General features: G+C 37.3%; 1 protein-coding gene across 6 annotated transcripts in view; it reads left to right on the forward strand.

Annotated features, from left to right (window-relative positions):
• The window catches only part of ANLN (anillin actin binding protein), a 47,489-nt gene that overhangs the window by 23,770 nt on the left and 5,674 nt on the right, over positions 1–18,045 (forward strand). For 3 of the 6 annotated variants that reach the window (XM_019825699.2, XM_019825696.2, XM_045052615.1), the window contains 14 exons: positions 726–836; positions 1,890–2,128; positions 2,833–2,978; positions 3,187–3,334; positions 3,960–4,095; positions 4,744–4,926; positions 6,206–6,332; positions 7,222–7,270; positions 7,363–7,419; positions 7,863–7,901; positions 8,174–8,195; positions 9,103–9,215; positions 10,140–10,193; positions 14,670–14,756. In XM_019825699.2, the coding sequence (XP_019681258.1) occupies positions 726–836; positions 1,890–2,128; positions 2,833–2,978; positions 3,187–3,334; positions 3,960–4,095; positions 4,744–4,926; positions 6,206–6,332; positions 7,222–7,270; positions 7,363–7,419; positions 7,863–7,901; positions 8,174–8,195; positions 9,103–9,215; positions 10,140–10,193; positions 14,670–14,756 (1,511 nt within the window). The remainder of the gene's footprint in view (positions 1–725; positions 837–1,889; positions 2,129–2,832; positions 2,979–3,186; positions 3,335–3,959; positions 4,096–4,743; positions 4,927–6,205; positions 6,333–7,221; positions 7,271–7,362; positions 7,420–7,862; positions 7,902–8,173; positions 8,196–9,102; positions 9,216–10,139; positions 10,194–14,669; positions 14,757–18,045) is intronic. The other 3 variants (XM_045052614.1, XM_019825698.2, XM_003982949.5) reach the window with 3 other exon arrangements.

Below are 18,045 nucleotides of genomic sequence, written 5' to 3' on the forward strand. Positions count from 1 at the left end.
TAGTGTTCAGAAATGCAAGTGATTTTTGTGTGTTGATTTTATATTCTACATCTTTGCTTAATTTGCTTATTCTAACAGGATTTTTTGTGGAATATTTATAGTGTTTTCTACATATAATATCATATTATCTATAAACAGAGGTAATTTTACTTCTCCTTTTCAAATCTTGATGCTTTTTATTTCTTTTTTGTGCATATTTTCTCTGACTAGGACTTCCAAAGCTATGCTGAATAGAAGTGGTGAGAGTGGGCATCCTTGTCTTGTTCATGATCTTAAAGGAAAAGCTTTCGGTTTTTCACTACTGAGTATCATGTTAGCCAGTGGCTTTTCATTTGTGGCCTATATTCTGTTGAGGTAGTTTCAGTTTCCTTCTATTGCTAGCTTATGAAGTGTTCTTATTGACACTTTTTTCTAAAAAGTGAAAAATAAAATGCATGCATAGTATGACGACCTTCTGATAAAACAAAAGGATATAACATTTGCATACATACAGGGGAATTGGAAGGACAAATAGCCTGGTAATATCGGTGTCCCCTTTCTCTTGTTGGGGAGGAAGAGAGACGGGAACGTTAAGAGAGGACAGTTGTCTTGGGGGATTCTCTATACATTTTTAGATCTGAAATGCATAGTTTTATGATAAGAAAAAAGAATACAAAACATATCTTAACTGAAAAATTCTAGGTTCCTACATATAGTAATATGGTTTTTCTTAAAATTTTTTTTAGGTTTCACTGAACGTAAAATGACGAAGTCTAGCCCTTTGAAAATCACATTGTTTTTAGAAGAGGATAAGTCTTTAAAAGTAACATCAGACCCAAAGGTTGAGCAGCAGACTGGTTGGTTTTTATGCTTTATTTCCTATTAATTCTGAACTCAAATATATATTCAAATATATAATGTTCTATATTTCAAAATGTCTCATGATTCTGTAATATTCTCTTTTTTTAAAGAATATTTTTAAGCTTATTTATTTTGAGAGAGACAGAGACAGAGTGAGCAGGGGAGGGGCGGAGAGAGAGGGAGAATCCCAAGCAGGCTCTGTGCTGCCAGTGCAGAGATGTGGGGCTCAAACCCATGAAACTGTGGGATCATGCATGACGTGAGCTGAAACCAAGAGTCAGGCACTTAACCGACTGAGCCACCCAGGCGCTCCTCTTTCTCTCTCTTTTTAAAAAATTTTTAACGTCTTTATTTATTTTTGAGAGGGAGAGAGGGAGAGAATGAGGCGGGGGGGGGGGGGCGCGGAGACACAGAATCCAAAGTAGGCTCCAGGCTCTGAGCTGTCAGCATAGAGCCCAACATAGGGCTTGAACTCACAAACCACGAGTTTATGACCTGATCTGAAGTCGGACACTTAACCGGCTGAGCCACCTAGGCACCCTTCTCTCTTTTTTTCACTAGGAAATATTCTAGCTTCCACAAAGAGATAGCACTGTTAACAGTTATCTTAGGTCACAGATCCCTGTGAAAATCTGATTACAGCTATCACTCACTTTCATAGGGAAAGGAAATGTATTGCCCTTCCACACTCTTTATATACTGTTAGGGAGGTTAGTGGTTCTTGAAGGTTATTTGGGAACCCTGCCTTAAGTGCTGTTAATATTTTCCTATTATTGACAGCCATGTGAAAAGGCATTCCCCAAAAAACAAAAAGAGTTACTCGAAAGAACATTTTTTTGTAAGTCTGAAGTTTCTGGCTATTATCTTGTTGTTCGCATTCTTAGTTAATATTCTTTCTTAAATCCAAGGTGTTTAGTCAGCTGTTGACAGTTCCAACTTTCACTGCTTTGCTGTTTATTTAGTAAGCACGTGAACGTTAGGTCTGCTCTGCTATCCCTTTAATTCTTAAAGGTCTGAGTCACAGAATCACCTCCTGAAATCTTTTTCAGAAGTGGTACGTGAAACTGAGATGAGTGTGGATGATGACGATGATATCAATAGTTCAAAAGTAATTAATGACATCTTCAGTGATGTCCTGGTGGAAGGTGAGCTGGACATGGAAAAGAGCCAAGAGGAGATGGACCACGCAGAAGCAGAAAGCGCTGAAGAACAGGAAGATGCACTGAACATCTCCTCCATGTCTTTGCTTGCTCCGTTAGCACAGACCGTTGGTGTGGTAAGTCCGGAGGTAAGAAAAGATTAAATGTCAACAGGCCCGGGACACAAAGAAACAGCAATCAGGAGATCCCCTTTTGTTTGAGTTGGTACATGGGGATTTGGCACTCTGTAGCCAGGGGGATGCTGGAACTCTGATGTCAGTTCTCATAAGAGAGCTTAAAATGCTTCAGTGGTTTCCTGTGACCCTGGATAAAATGCAAACTGTGACATGGTTTAAAAGGTCAGACATTTGGGCTCAAATCCTGGCTTTGCCATTGGCTGTTTATTGGCCGGGTTATTTAACCTCTTTGCCACAGTTCCCTCACCTGTTAAGTGAGGTTAAAAGTAGTGCCTATATCATGGGGTTAATATGAATATTAAATCACTAGTATATTAGTACATAGCACCAGACAGACAACTAACATTTGTTGAGAGCCAACTATTGTTTTTAGCTATCACCCTAAATTGAATAGCTACAGTTTGAGAAATTGATTGAATTAGAAAATGTTTTTAAGAGAGTTGTAAGTGCAGGTTTTAGCTGTCTTTGAACTTTTATTCATTTACTATTTAGGGAACTTATGTTTTAGTTTGCCTTTGTTTTTACGATGCATCATGAATCAGCTGACTTATTGGATCTTCATTTCCTAATAGAGCATTTATTCAATTCCTCAGAGTTATCACTTAGAATCAGTGTCATCCATAAAATCTACTAATACCTGATGTGCTTCACTGCAGAGTTTAGTTTCCTCACCTCGATTGGAATTGAAAGATTCCAGCGTAAGTGATGAAAGTCCAAAGCCAGGGAAATTCCAAAGAACCCGTGTTCCTCGAGCTGAGTCAGGTGATAGCATTGGTTCTGAAGATCGTGATCTTCTTTATAGGTAAGCATGTTTTCAAAAGGCATTCAGTCACTAAGGGTCATAGTTTAGATTTATAACTTATAATGTTATTAATAATTCACCTGTATAAAAGTTGGGAATGACTTTCGTCAGCCTCTCTTTTACCAAATGGCATTTTCCACATGTTCACTAAAAGAGAGTGCTCAACGTGTTGCTGGATTTCTGATAGAGTATACCTTATTTCCTGAAGCATTGATGCGTACAGATCTCAAAGATTCAAAGAAACAGAACGTCCTTCAATAAAGCAAGTGATTGTTCGGAAGGAAGATGTTACTTCGAAGTTGGATGAGAAAAAGAATGCCTTTCCTGGTCAAGTGAACATCAAACAGAAAATGCAGGTATGTACTTCCGTGGAAAGGAGACTTGGAATGTTTTCTGTACTAGATCGTACACTCCTTAAGGACAAGGGCCCAGCCTTATTCATCTCCGTACCCTGAGTGAGTAGAACAGTGTCTGACACACTGGAGCTCAGTAAATCACTCTTGAATTCATTGTAACTTGAGAAAGGTCCTCTTTGTTGGGCAGGTTGGAAGCTTGTTTGATATAGCTGAAACATTTAAACGGGTTTGTCATAAATATCCTTAAAGTATAACTTTCATTTTGCTCTTAGAGGTTCTTTGATGCTAAGGAAGTCATGTACAACATACATGTAATTTAAATAAAATGAATCAGATAATTTCTACATCTTTACTTTGTCGAACATAGCCGCGAGTATAATTTTTATTCAGTATGAGTTGAAAGTCTTTTCATAAGAATGTTTATAGCGTAATTTTTATAGCGTGTTGAATGTTTTTGGTGCATAGTCCAGACACTTGAACAGTGAAACAATTTCATTTTGACTTCACTCTCTGGATATTTTGGAAATTATCCAACAGGATTAGTTAAAACTGAAGTTTTAAATAAAGTGAAAATGGTGATAAAAAAAATGTGAGTTCTTTTTTCTCGTTTCATTGATTTCCCTAGGAACTCAATAATGAAATAAATTTGCAGCAGACAGTAATCTATCAAGCCAGCCAGGCTCTTAACTGCTGTGTTGATGAAGATCACGGAAAAGGGTCACTAGAAGAAGCTGAAGCAGAAAGACTTCTCCTCATTGCTAGTACGTGTGATACACCTGAAACCATTCCAACAGAATTCCAAATCAGGAAAGACTTATTTTGTCCAGGATAGTTAGAAATCTCTATTTTAAAGAAAGGGCTTTTTCTGTTTTAGTTGATCTGTGTTTCTGTTTGTTTGTTTCTTATAACACTTGTGAATACACTACATGTAAAATAAAATGTAGTTTGCATGAAAGGTGAAAGGAATTGGAATGCAGTTGAAGAAATGCAGTTTTGAAGTATGCGAAAAATGAACATATGAATGTCTCTCTCTCTCTCTCTCTCTCTCTCTCTCTCTCTCTCTCTCTCTCTCTCTCTCTTGTCTCCGCACCTGGCTATCTACATGTAGCTAAAAAAGTCTGTGAACTTTGTTGTGTATGTGTAGTGGCAGATGACAGGGCATGTTAGGGTGGAGAGATTATACCATACAAGAAAACTGGCTGCAAGTTCAAGCATTAAATTATAAAGATTTGGTAAACGGATGAGCAGTCAAGGTTTTACCCAACCACCCACCACCTGCTTGTACAAAGAAGTACTGATCTTGTCTTTGATCTTACGTACATTTGCCGCATCAGTGCATTTTCTTGAATCGGTCTCATTTAGAGACAGATGCAGTTTTAATATTTGTGACATTGCATATTTTTACATAGCTGAGAAGAGAACGCTTTTGATTGATGAGTTGAATAAATTGAAGAACGAAGGGCCCCAGAGGAAGAACAAGGCTGGTCCCATATCCCCAAGTGAATTTGTCGCATCCAAGGGATCAGTTACTTTGTCAGAAATCCGCTTGCCTCTAAAAGCAGATTTTGTCTGTGGTACAGTTCAGAAACCAGGTATGGTGATTTTTATTTTCATCGCTTCTAGATCCTATGTTAAATTATGAACTTACCTAGGCAGGAATGATGCAAATGTGAGCAAGTAGAGCATGCAAAAGAATGTGCAGCTTGTATCTTGGGCCTTTAGTTCTTTGATGGAAGATCTGTGCGTAAAAATAACCAAGGGAAAATTTCATATGTGGTTGCTGATCCACATGGTGACAGACATGGCTCTAACTGAAAGCAGAGCTGGTTAAACAGAGCTTCGAGCATGAAGTATTTCCTAAGATGAGATGATCTTGACACGGCAGATCACTCAACTTTCATTATTTAATTGGTGGAAAGTATGGGGACATCTAAGAGAACCTATTTTACTTATTCTTTTCTGTTTTAAACCCATCCCCCAAATCTTGAATGATTGGTTGTAGAGGTGAAGATCACCACCACAGTGAAGATGGTTCCATTGAAATTGTATCGCCTTTGTCACTGTAGATTGAATAAGTATAAACATGTATTCTACAAAAAATCATAGCAACGTGGGTAAAGGAGAGTATGGCACCAGGATCTGAAAACAGGGCAGGGTAATTATAGCAAGCTTAATAAAGTTTCATTAAATTTTGGTGAAGTTATTTTAAGATTCCTTTAAATTTTCATTTGCATGGACCTTTCTCAGGGAAAGGAGGGCTAGACATAGGTGAGAAGTGAATTTGAGGTACAGGGAAAAGAAAGAATGGAGATCTTTAAAAGTTGAAGCATCATTGTAGGGAGGAGGTGACTTAGGTTCTGATTATTGCTGTTGTCTGATTTGGATGTGGTGTGGAAGAAATCTATTGGTAACATAGTATGTACCTTGAATATGTGGGTATTCAATGACAGATAGTGAAGGAACAGTTTATGTTTTTATTAGAATTTATCTCTAAGTAACTTTCACAGAAATGTAGTATTTTATTTTTGCAATAATAAACCCTAATTTTCTTTTTGAGGAATATACTGTCAGCTAAAGAATTAGTCAATAGGTAAGATACGAAGTCAGCAGAAATTGAGGGATTATGGAGTGGCATTATTTCAGTTCACATAAATAATAGGAAGAGATCTTGCCTGATGCTTATTGATGATGATTATGACTGCTTATATGTCTTACTTAGCTTTTTGTGTCTAGAAAGTTGATTTTAGTAATTTTTACATACATTATATAAATTAGTCACAGTATTACTTTATTCCTTTGGTTTTCCAGAATGCTGATTAGCTAAATCTGATTTTGCTTGTGCTTATTATGTAATGTGATTACCTTTTGCAGATGCAGCAAATTACTATTTCTTAATTATACTAAAAGCAGGAGCTGAAAATACGGTAGCCACACCATTAGCATGTACTTCAAATTCTCTTAATGGTGATGCTCTGACATTCCCTACTACATTTACTCTGTAAGTAAATTATGCTTTTGCTGGTTCAAACACATTTTCTTTTAATGGAGTTAGTACAGATGGAATGTATAGTCTTTGAAATACAGTATGTTCATTCTCATGTGGACAAATAACTGTTTCAATTTGTTGGTTTAAATCTTTCACATGTTTCTGATATTTCTTTCCATTGTGTAGCACATTTCGTCCATGTGAATATATGTATTTAATGTTTTGACATATACATAAAACATAAATACATGCATAATATAATTAAGGTCTATATTATGTATTATATAAATTAATACATACAGGGGCACCTGGGTGGCTCAGTCAGCTGAGCATCTGACTTGAGCTCAGGTCATGATCTCACAGTTCACGAGTTCGGGCCCCATGCTGGGCTCTGTGCAGACAGCTTGGATCTTAGAGCCTGCTTTGGATTCTGTGTCTCCCTCCCTCTGCCCCTCCTCTACTCACTCTCTCTCTCTCTCTCTCTCAAAAATAAAAAAAAAAAAAAGTAAATATAAACATATGTATAAGATCTAGACCTTAATATTTTATTTATGTGCTTTAAATCTTATAATGTACTTAATATTCGAACTCGGGGAAAAGATGTATTTAGTGTCACAAATTTATTTTGAAAATACAGAGTCAAAATCCAGCTAGAAAAAAATTGTTTATTAAAGACCTTGAATTGTAAAATACTGAAGAAACTATTTGACTTGTATTATAGTAAAAGTAGACTTTTCTTACCAATTTTTATGTTCTTTAATGGTTTGTAACTACTGCCTATAGTTAAAAACACTGTGAATTCCTTTACTCTCAGGATCATGTAACAATATTAGTGGCATCATTTTTAATGGCATAAGTGTGTGTTTTCCTTACAGTTTTATTTAACGATTTATCTTCCCAGGCAAGATGTGTCCAATGACTTTGAAATAAATATTGAAGTTTACAGCTTGGTAAGCAGTGAAAGCTTTGTAAAATAACCAATATTATGTTTTTGTTAGACATATTAGATCTTAAACTAATTATGCTTTGGGTTTGTGTGTAGGTACAAAAGAAAGAACTCTCAGGCCCTGATAAGAAGAAAAAGGCACACAAGTCCAAGGTGAGAAGGAAAAACCCAGGAAAAGGATCATCATCAGAGATAATACATATATCAGTTTTTAATTTCTCTACATTTATTTGACAACCAGCTTTCATATCCTGTTTAAATGTTTCTCAAGCCTTTCCTCTGAGCTCTTGCCTCACCAAGTTCTCAGTTCACCAGTACTTGTGCGGCGGGCATAAGCCGTGAGAACTTGTAGGGTGGTATTTAGCCTTCCCAGTCTTTGGTCTTTAGTGCTTTTTCTAACATCACTTAGAAGAATTTTACTTTAGCTCCAACGAAAACAGGAATGACAGTATGGAGAAAGCCTTAATAGAGGACTCAAGTATAAATGTATTCACATTTAAGAATTATTTTCTATGTGGGAGTATCTCAAGGTTGGTTAGTTTTAAGCTCTGAATCATAATGTTTAGCAGTAAATATACTGTTACCTTTTCTTCTAGGCTATTACTCCAAAGCGACTTCTCACATCTATAACCACAGTAAGTAAATCTTAAAAAATTTAGCTCCCTTGAGAAATTTTCATTTTTCACACACGATTGTAAACTGGTTAACCATTTCTAAACTCTTAGCACTGTGGAAATCTTTAAAATATACTCCTGGGGAGAAACATCTGATTATTTAAAGAGGAAAAGATAATATTTTCTGAAATGTAGCTTTTGCAGTATTAGAGAGTTTACTGTTTAATATCTAAATCTTTGTATCAAATAAAGGAAATAACTTGTGTTTCTTCTTTACACCGCTTTTGTTTTAGAAGAGCAGCCTTCATTCTTCAGGTGAGTGGATCTGGAACTATTTCCAACACTAGAGTCAGTAAATGAGCTAAGCAACCACACACGTGCTTTATGCACACAGGCGTCCTGATGAGCGTGCACCTTAGTCTCCTTTGAATAATATTTTCGGTGTGGTTTCTGGTAACACATAAGACGGCTGGGCAGAATAGCATGCTGTCAGATGTCACCATGGGCCGCCAGGCATCACGTTATATAGGCTCTAGCAGGCAGTACCCTATGATAGCAAGTCACCTGGCCATAGCTGCAGCCAGTGGCATCACTCTTCACCCCAACTTCTGTTGTTCTATAGATTGGTTTTGTGCTTTCCACACTGTGGACTTGACCTCATTTAATTTTGCTGATCATGACTGGCATTGTATCGTGTCAGAAAAGCATCTTTCTAGTTCCCAGGAAGTTGTGAAAGGCATTCTCTAGAATGGCTTTAGGCCTGAGTTTTCCAAAGGGGATTAGGATGGAGCTGGTTTTAGTCCTTCCTTTGGGCTTCTGGTCTCTTCTTGGCACAAGAGGGTAACTAAGAAAAACTGCAGATATAGTCTCTGCTGCTAATTATATCATCCTAGACTAGAGCAATGAAGTCTTTTCACGTCTCTTTTAGGAAAATTGCTTTTTTTGTTGTTGTTTTTGTTTTTAGGAAAATTGTTTTATGTGCACATTTTTAAGTTCTGTGTCTTAAACATACAGCCATCCCAAAGGAATAAGGAATGTCTATACTGCCTCACCTAAGTTAATGTAAAGTACTTAACAGTTTTTTTTTCATTTTTTAATAATGGAGGAAAATGGCAGTTTTCTCTGTGATGACTTAATTTAATTCTTTTGGGGTGAGGTGAAGAATTGTTACTTATACTTGCAAAAATCACTCTGGACTCACCTTCATTTCCTTTCTCTCCAGTCATGGCCAGTCCAGGTGGTCTCCATGCTGTGCGTACCAGCAACTTTGCCCTTGTTGGGTCTTACATACTGTCATTATCTTCAGTAGGAAACACTAAATTTGCTCTGGACAAGGTAATCCAAATGTATTTATTTATTTACTTTTAGACAAATTAGGTCAGTAGAAATGCCCCAACACTTTCAAGTATTTTAAACCTACATTCTTGATGTTGCAAGTATTTCTCTCTCATCTCTTAATAGTTAAATCTTCAAAGTAGTGTATAGTGATTTATTCTAAATGTTACTTCTGACCACACAAGTATGTATTACTTCTTGCATGTTAAGCTTACAGTTTTAACCATAATAACTTGCCCATTTGAACCAGTACTTTGAAAAGAATACTATTTTATAGATTTAGTTTTGACAAGATAGGGAAAGATAGGTTAATTTCTTAGAAAAGTACTCATGAATCTAAGGGATTTCTTTCCCATACTTTCCTCCCCAAATTAAAAGCTTCATCATTCAGATCTGCGTTCTGTCGCTATTGAGTGCTTTTTCACCATAAGGTGATATGACTAAACTTTTAAAATAGCCAACAAGACCATTTTAAAGAGTGGGAGAACTAGTGGCAAACTTTGGTCTTTGGGCTGACACCTGTGGTATAATACAGAGGTATTTTTAAATATTTTAAGAGATTTTCCTAGTCAGAATATGGAAGTGAGGAAATATAAAAATTAGGAGGCCTGGTTCCTCATGTTGGCCCTGCTAGTAATTCCCTTTTTAACATGGAGCAAAGTCAACTCATTTCTCCAGGATCTTGTTTTCCCAGCGGAGAATATTAGGTTAGATTAAAACAATCCAACTTTAAAATTCTATGAAACATTTTTCTTTTAGTTGATAGACATAAAACAGACTACCTTTGAAATTTTGATTGTTGTTAATGCATATGTATTTTATCTTAACATGTTAATTTTTAAAACTTTATATAACTTTTTATTTAGTAATTCAGGTAGTTTAACAAATTGAGTGATCTTGGGTCTTTTATTTTGTGTGTTTTAGATAAATTATGATGTAAAAGAGCGAGAGCTACTGGGCTATATGTTCCAGGAAAAGGTTGCCATATTTTCTTTGCTTGAAACTAATGAGCTTAAAAAATCAATCCTTAATTTTTGGCTCAAATGTATTCATTTCACTAACCACTCTCATGTATTCTTGGTTATTTTAAATAATTAAGGACACGATGTACGTTATTCTTTCTTTAGAGTCTTGCAGATGGGTGTCTTTTTCTTTACTCTCATAATTCTTTAAAGCTGTCTTTGACAGTCCTCTTATTTTTTTCATGCATGTTTGGTACTTGGTCTTTTCTTCTATATTCTTTTTTTATGTTACAATTCTTTAAGATTCCATAGTCACTTCAGCTTTGATTTTATGTGTACTAAAATACCAAATTAATAACTAAAACTAAAATGTATTCAGTATTGTTGACCTCCCCTATATTGAAAGAGCTACTGTTGATGTTTATAAAAGTGGTTTCAATTGGTTAATAGGATTATTGCTATGTAGATGATGCTTTGTTCAGTGACTTTGAAATTAAAGTGTGTTTAACACTAAAATTGTACTAAGTATAATCATATGTGTTACAGTTTTTTTTTAGGATTTTTAATTTCCTTGCAAATATCAATTGCAGACATTCTGTGGGTATATAGAAATTTACAAAGTGCCAATTTCTACACGTGTAAGAGATTTTGTTAATCTTTAAAATGAAAGAGATTTCAATGAGGTATGTTAAATATAGACTGGTCTTGAGAAATGTTTTGGGTGCCATTTTAATTCAAAATATCACCCTTACAAATTAAAAAAAAATGCCGATATTTTCATTCTTTTAATATCTTTGAAATTATGTCTTAAATAGCCAACCACATGATTGAGCACAAAATCAAATCACTCAATTTGGTTGTGTCTAATACTCTAAAATCTCTTTCTGAATCAAATACAATCACATGCTTTTGTGAGTGGCAAGGGGAAGCAAATATTTGTTCCAGTAGTTTATAGTTGATGTAGAAGAATATTTAAAATAGTAAAGTTTAGATGTTCTTTAAATTGGTGAGAAAAATGGAAGACTTTTATACTCCTATAATAATCCTATTTAATTGACTTCGAGAAAATAGACAAGTGACCCATATCCAATCAGATACCAGCGATATAAAGTGAGTGTTTGCTTATTTCATTGGTGCCGTGACAACAGCAGTCATAAAGGTTATCTCTTAGGTCACCTTCAGAGTGAAATTCCTGTTGAGGTTAACCCAGACTGTTTGCTCTGTAGATTTAGGAGACTACTGATAGCAACTGCCTTCTTATGTGAGGTTAAGTCTGGCATCCTGGAATTTAAATTATGAATCTCCATGAGTCACAGGCTCTCAAGTCTTTTCTTTGAATAGAGAATCCGAAATAGTCATAGATTTTATTACACTTTCACGGATAAAGAGAAAAGGACATCCCACAGCTCATCTTTTGACTTAAAGAAACCTCATAGGTATTTACACCTTACTGGAAATAGAGATGGCAATTTACATAGCGGTGGGGCAAACAAATGTGAAGTAAGACAACCAGTTAGCATTGTAGAATTTCAAGGTTATAGGAGGAGTGATTAGGTGTGTTCTGCTGTACCCAAAGCTATCCTAGTCCTGGTGTCTGCCCATTGGCCAGTATAATTATTAACAGTACCCCTTTCTCTCAGAGATCTCCCACTTTATGAAAAATTACAGCCACCTGGTTGTAAGTTACATTTTATAGCTCTTAACAATAATCTTTGAAGTGAGAATATCTTCAAAGACCCCTTTGTTAAGTAGAAAACCGAATAGGATCATACATTTTCACAGGTTTCTACATTCCACAGGGGGTAGGAATATTGACCCTTTTGTGAATATTCTCAATTCACTCATCAGGACAAGCTTCTGACCAAGAATATTGTCAACTTTACATAGCTGTAGAGAAAGTGTGAACATTTTCTTCTCATTTTTCGGAGATTCTTTTTACCGGCAGCATTCTCTGGGTTCAATGTGAGATTCTATTAATTAGCACTGAGAGCCTGAGGAACTTATAACTGACAATAGAGAAAAGAAAAAAATGAGGGAATTTATAACAAAAAGGATCATGAGGTACCTGATGTTTTGATTCTACATTTTGGATGCCTTTTAAATTCAAAAAGTTAGAGGTTTATCTCATGGAATTAGTCTGTTGAAATCTGTCCTTTTTGGCTAAGAATTCTCCCATTACTTTATCTTTATTGTGTTGGAGGACTGAATTGTTGGAAACTAACCTTACACTCAAAAGAAGCTTTTTACACTCAAAAGTAGCTTCTCTCAGGATTTTCTGATACCCTAGGACACATGTGCTAACAGGTGCACAAAATAAATCAAAACAAAGCACAGGTTCCCACAGACACAGGTCAGAGCTATGGCGGCTTGATGCTGAGATACTGAGTGTGGTCCCCAGGAAAGAACTGGTGCCACTCTTGCTGTTTAGGGGTGCATGCTGCCTCCATCACAGCCACCTACAAAACAAATGCTGAATGCTCTTTTCGCTTTTTTCATAAAAGCGAACATCCTCTTTGAATTTCTTTCAGTTAGCAAAAAACAGGTACTAACATAGGTCTTTTGTACAAGTGAAGTCGGCAGACTTTTGAAAAGCCAGGGGTAGTTACCTGTGTGCTACATTTTCTCCTTTTTTCTTTTCTTTTCTTTTCTTTTCTTTTCTTTTCTTTTCTTTTCTTTTCTTTTCTTTTCTTTTCTCTTTTCTTTTCTCTTCTCTTCTCTTCTCTTCTCTTCTCTTCTCTTCTCTTCTCTTCTCTTCTTTTCTTTCCCCTTCCTTCCTTCCTTCTTAATAGGAAAACTCTGGGTACTTACTTGGCCAAACAGTATTCTTTTAGCAAACATTTGTCAAATGCCTGAATAGAATTCGGCAGTGGGCTATGGGAACCAACATGGAAAAGACATGATAGTTGACCTCAAGGATCTGCTGTGCAAAGTATGGGGCTATGGATTAGGGCACAGAAGAGAACACATGCGGGGGAATTTCAGAGCCTGGAAGACAAACTTCATACTTTGAAAAGAACAGGATCTGCATGGCCTAGAGTAGTTCTCATATTCAGAAGTGGGGAGAAAGGATTCAGCATCATATTGTCTGTATCCATTCATCTGTTGATGGACGTTTAGGTTGTGTGCACCTCTTGGCTGTTGCGGAGAATGCTGCAGTGAACATGGGGGTGTATGCATGCCTTGAGAATCTGTTTTTATTTTTATTCATTTTTTTTTCTAATTCTCTTGCTGTTTTTTAAAAATATAATTTATTGTCAAATTGGTTTCTTATTCTTTTAGATAAATACCTGTTTGATTATGTGGTAGTTCTATTTTTAATTTTTTTTGGAGAAACCTCTGAAAAGCTTTCAATATTGATAAAGTCTGATTTATGTATTTTGGTGTTGCTATTGTTACTCATGCTTTGGTGTCATATCTGAGAATCTATTGCCAAATCCATGATCATGAAGATTTACTCCTATGTTTTCTTCTAAGAGTTTTATGGTTTTAGCTGTTATATTTAAGTCATTGAGCCATTTTAGGTAATGGTATATGATAATTTTGGTATATGATATGAGGTAGGGAACCAACTTCACTCTTGGATGTAGATACCCAGTTTCCCAGCACCATTTGTTTACAAGACTGCTCTTTCCTCATTGAAAGGTCTTGGTACCCCTGTTGAAAATCAATTGGCCATAGCTGTATGGGTTTATTTCTCGACTCTCAATTCTGTTCCTTTGGTCTATATCTTCCTTATACCCTTACCACACTGTTTTGATTAGTGTAGCTTTGATTTTTTTTTTTTAATGTTTATTTATTTTTGAGACAGAGAGAGACAGAGCATGAACGGGGGAGGGTCAGAGAGAGAGGGAGACACAGAATCTGAAACAGGCTCCAGGCTCTGAGCAGTCAGCACAGAGCCCGACGCGGGGCTCGAACTCACGGACCACCAGATCATGACCTGAGCCGAAGTCGGACGCTTAACCGACTGAGCCACCCAGGCACCCCTTGATTACTGTAGCTTTGGATTAAATTTTGAAGTTGGGAAGTATGATTCCTCCAATTTTGTTCTTCCTTTTCAAGACTGTTTTGGTTATTAATAATTAATAATTACAATTCCATATGAATTTGAGGATCAGCTTTTCCATTTCTGAAGCTCACTATTCTTTATTGCTGAGTAATAATGTATTATATTAACTTACCAGTCGAGTATATTCTGTTGATGGAGAATGGGTAAGCACATGTATTCTCTTCTTAAATCTGTCTTTTCTTTATTGCATTAACTTGGGACTGAGGGTTCTGTTTTTATCAAACTCTACCTTGAATGAATTTATTCTCCAAAAGCATTTGTTGCTAAGGAACCAGTGGCCTTTTGGCCACCTCTTTTATATTCCAATTTTAGAAAATACTGTGCTTTCAAGGCATAATATTCTTTATTCATGATTTATACATGTTTTATCAGAAAAAAATCGCAGTGAAACTTTTGCAAATAATTTACCCTCTGTCTTCGCAGGTACCCTTTTTATGTCCCTTGGAAGGTCATATTTATTTAAAAATAAAATGTCAAGTGAATTCAAGTGTTGAAGAAAGAGGTTTTCTAGTAAGTAACATCACTTACTCTATGTTTTCCTTTTTTTCATGTTGTGAAGTATAGACTTGGTTTCGCATAGGAATGAAAACCCATGTGATTAAGTGATAAATTGGTTCAGTAAAGACTTGTTGCATGTCTGCTATATGCCAGTCACTGTGCTGGAATTGGAATCTAATAGGCCACGAGAAATAATCTTCCCCTGAGAAACTTTTAGTGTAGTAGGGGGAAGTACAAGTAAACTGCCAAGTGCAATACAGCACTGTAAGAAGTGGGAGCTTGGTGTGCATGGGGGTCATTGATGGGACAGCAGATCTGAAGTATGGGTACAGGGCCTTAAGGAAACCACTGGAAGAAGTAACTGGTAAGTTGCCGAGTAAGTTAGACAAGGAGAAAGAGGAGGAAGAAGTGCTCCAGGTAAGGGGAAGAGCATGTACGATGGCCTGGAGGGCCCTTCCCTCTCTCACCAGGACCGAAAAGGATGACACAGACAGCGGCAGCTATTTCAGCCGGCGCTTAGGGTGTGAGTGTCTATGGGCAGGAGGGACAGTGAGGAGAGCGATTGTGGACAGTGTGGTTAGGGGAGATGGGGCCAGGTGTTAAAGGGCCTCTGAAAGAATTTGGACTTTATCTCGAAGCCAGTGAGGTTCACTGGCAGGATTTTAAGCAGAGGAATAACATCAAATTTGAGGTTTAGAAAAGCCATTTGCCTGACGTGTGGGAAGGAGGTTGGAGACTGGCGACCCTGAAGAAGACTAGTGAGGAGACTCCAAGAGAGGTGATGGGGCCTGGCAGTGAGGTGTGCCAGGAGAGATGAAGCAGGAGGAAGGGCAGACCCAGTGGTTTGGCTGTGTGGTGTAGGGTGTGGGAAGCAGAAGCAAGGATGTCGCCTTCATCCCTGCCTTGTACAACTTGTCGGGTGGCAGTGATGCCACTAAGATCAGGGATCTTGGGGGAGGAGCAAGTGTGCATGTTTGGGTAGAAAGTTTTTTGCCCCCCAAATTTTATTGTGGAAAATTGCAGATATACAGCAATGTTGATAGAATTTTACAACGAGCACCCATATATCCACCATCTAGATTGTGCCCTTAACATGTTTTACTATCCTTGCTTTATCATGTATCTACTACCTAGCCATCCTTCCAGCTATCCCTCTGGCCACTGCCGAAAATATATTTGGGGGGGAAGAATTTTAAAGTATATTGTAGACATTAACATGTTCCTCCAAATATTAAGTGTACATCCCTGAGTTTTGACACATGCATACATCTCTGTAACCCAAATTTCTATTAAGATGCAGAATATTGCCTTAGAAAGTTCCTTCCTACCAGTCAGTCCCTACCCCAGGTGGGAAGGTGGGATGAATTAAGTTTCCAACAATTTGAATTTTAGGTACCTCCAAAGATCGGGGTTTGAAGCTCAAGAGAGGAATTTTGGTTGAGCGATAGTGATTGAAGTGCAGGGAAGTTGAGCAAAGCAGAACCGGAGGAACACAGATCCAGAAAGCACAGATCCAGAAAGAGAAGCTCACAGAGGAGCCTGGTGGGGGAGGTGGTATGTCATGGCTGCTGAGAAAGAGAGAATCTGAAAGAGGGAGTGGTCAAGTTAGCTCAGGACCTAGCAGAGACCATGGGACTCTTTTACAAGGCAGAGCACAAACCTAGATTGCAGACGGTTATGAACAGGGTGGGAGGGGAGGAATGAAAGCATCAGCAGCTCTTTGAAACCACGTTTGGCTGCAAAGGGCAAAGAGAGTGTGGTGCCTGCAGAGCTGTATAGGGTGAGAGAAGAGTTTGGTTGGCATTTAAATAAGATCAAAGAGACTCGAGAATCTTTACATTCGAGTGAGTGGCTTCTTATTAGAAGTGGGCAGAGGGGTTGAAGGTGCAATGGGGAACCTGCATTAGGGTTATGGAGTATTACATGGAACGAGGTCATGAGAGTGAGAAGACGTAAGACCCAAGCCACAGTTCACGGTTTGAGCTTATTCAGAAGTACAGCTGATCCTTGAACAACACTTGTATGGGTCCGTTTATACTTGGATTTTTTTCAATAAATACATACAGTACTGTGAATGTATATTTTCTCTTCCTTGATGATTTTCTTAACCTTTTCTTTTCTCTAACTTGCTTTTTTGTAAGCTTACAGTGTATAATCCATGTAACATGCAAAATATATATGAATTGACTGCTTATATTATCGGTATGGCTTCTGGTCAAGAGTAGGCTTTTAGTAGTCACTTCTGGTGGGGGGTAGGGTGTCAGGTTATATGTGGATTTTTGGTGGCCCTAACCTCTGGGTTGCTCAAGGGTCCACTATACTTTTTCCATTATCAGAGGAGAAAAGTACGTGTGTAGAATATATAGAAGACTGTGAGTATTGTGCACGAAGTAGAGAAAATCTGATCGCTTTGGGTTTGTGAAGCAAGAATTTGAATGATACAAAGGATATCACAAAATCAGTTTGCAATTGCTATCCGAGGGTGCAGAAGGCTCTGTGGCCAATGTAACTGTAAGTCAGTCTGCCTTAGCTTTTTGATGTAAATCCAGTAGGTGGCACTAGATATTCTTGGAAAAGTATTTTTATAAATTTCTGACTTGAAGGCAATGTTTACCTACTGACTTTTTCTTGTAGTGTAAATATTTTCATATTTTACTGTAGCATACCTTTAGCAACTGACAGACTCTGTTATGGCAGCTAGTTCATTTGCATATAATGTCAGACTTACTTAATTTTTGAGCTCGGCTCTCAGCTAGTTTACTGTTAGGTCTCTTCAGGTTTACTCTGTCTTAGATCCTATAGCCCATTCTTACCACATCCATGCTTACAGATATGTGGTAAGAAATTGCTCAGCACTCCCTAAAATAAAGTCTGCCAAACGTGCCTTTTAACTACCTCTACCCTTTATAAGATAAAGGTAGTAACTTAAAGTTGCTTGGTTCAGTTTTCCTTCCTGATATGTCAGAACAGCTAGAAGCAAGGTGACTACTAACCAAAGAAACTAAGTGATTCTGAAATGGTGCTAATCTGGCTCTGCCTTGACTGAGGAGCAGCAAGAGAGGAAGTTCTGGATTAGCTAGAAGTTTCCAGTTCTGCCTTGTGATTATGTACCGTCATTTGATTTCCTTGGCCTCAACTTTCCTCAACTATAAAAATGAAAATGCTGTCCTCTTTTTATTCTTCTCTGATAATAGTAGGGTATAGTAACAATGTGTTATTCTTACCCATAAAATTTTTCCATGTCTATTACCTTTATGATGAACATAAGGTGTAAAAGGTGAACATAAACGTAAGAGGGAGC

The sequence above is a fragment of the Felis catus genome, chromosome A2 (assembly GCF_018350175.1).
Source record: "Felis catus isolate Fca126 chromosome A2, F.catus_Fca126_mat1.0, whole genome shotgun sequence".
NCBI classification, from domain to species: domain Eukaryota; kingdom Metazoa; phylum Chordata; class Mammalia; order Carnivora; family Felidae; genus Felis; species Felis catus.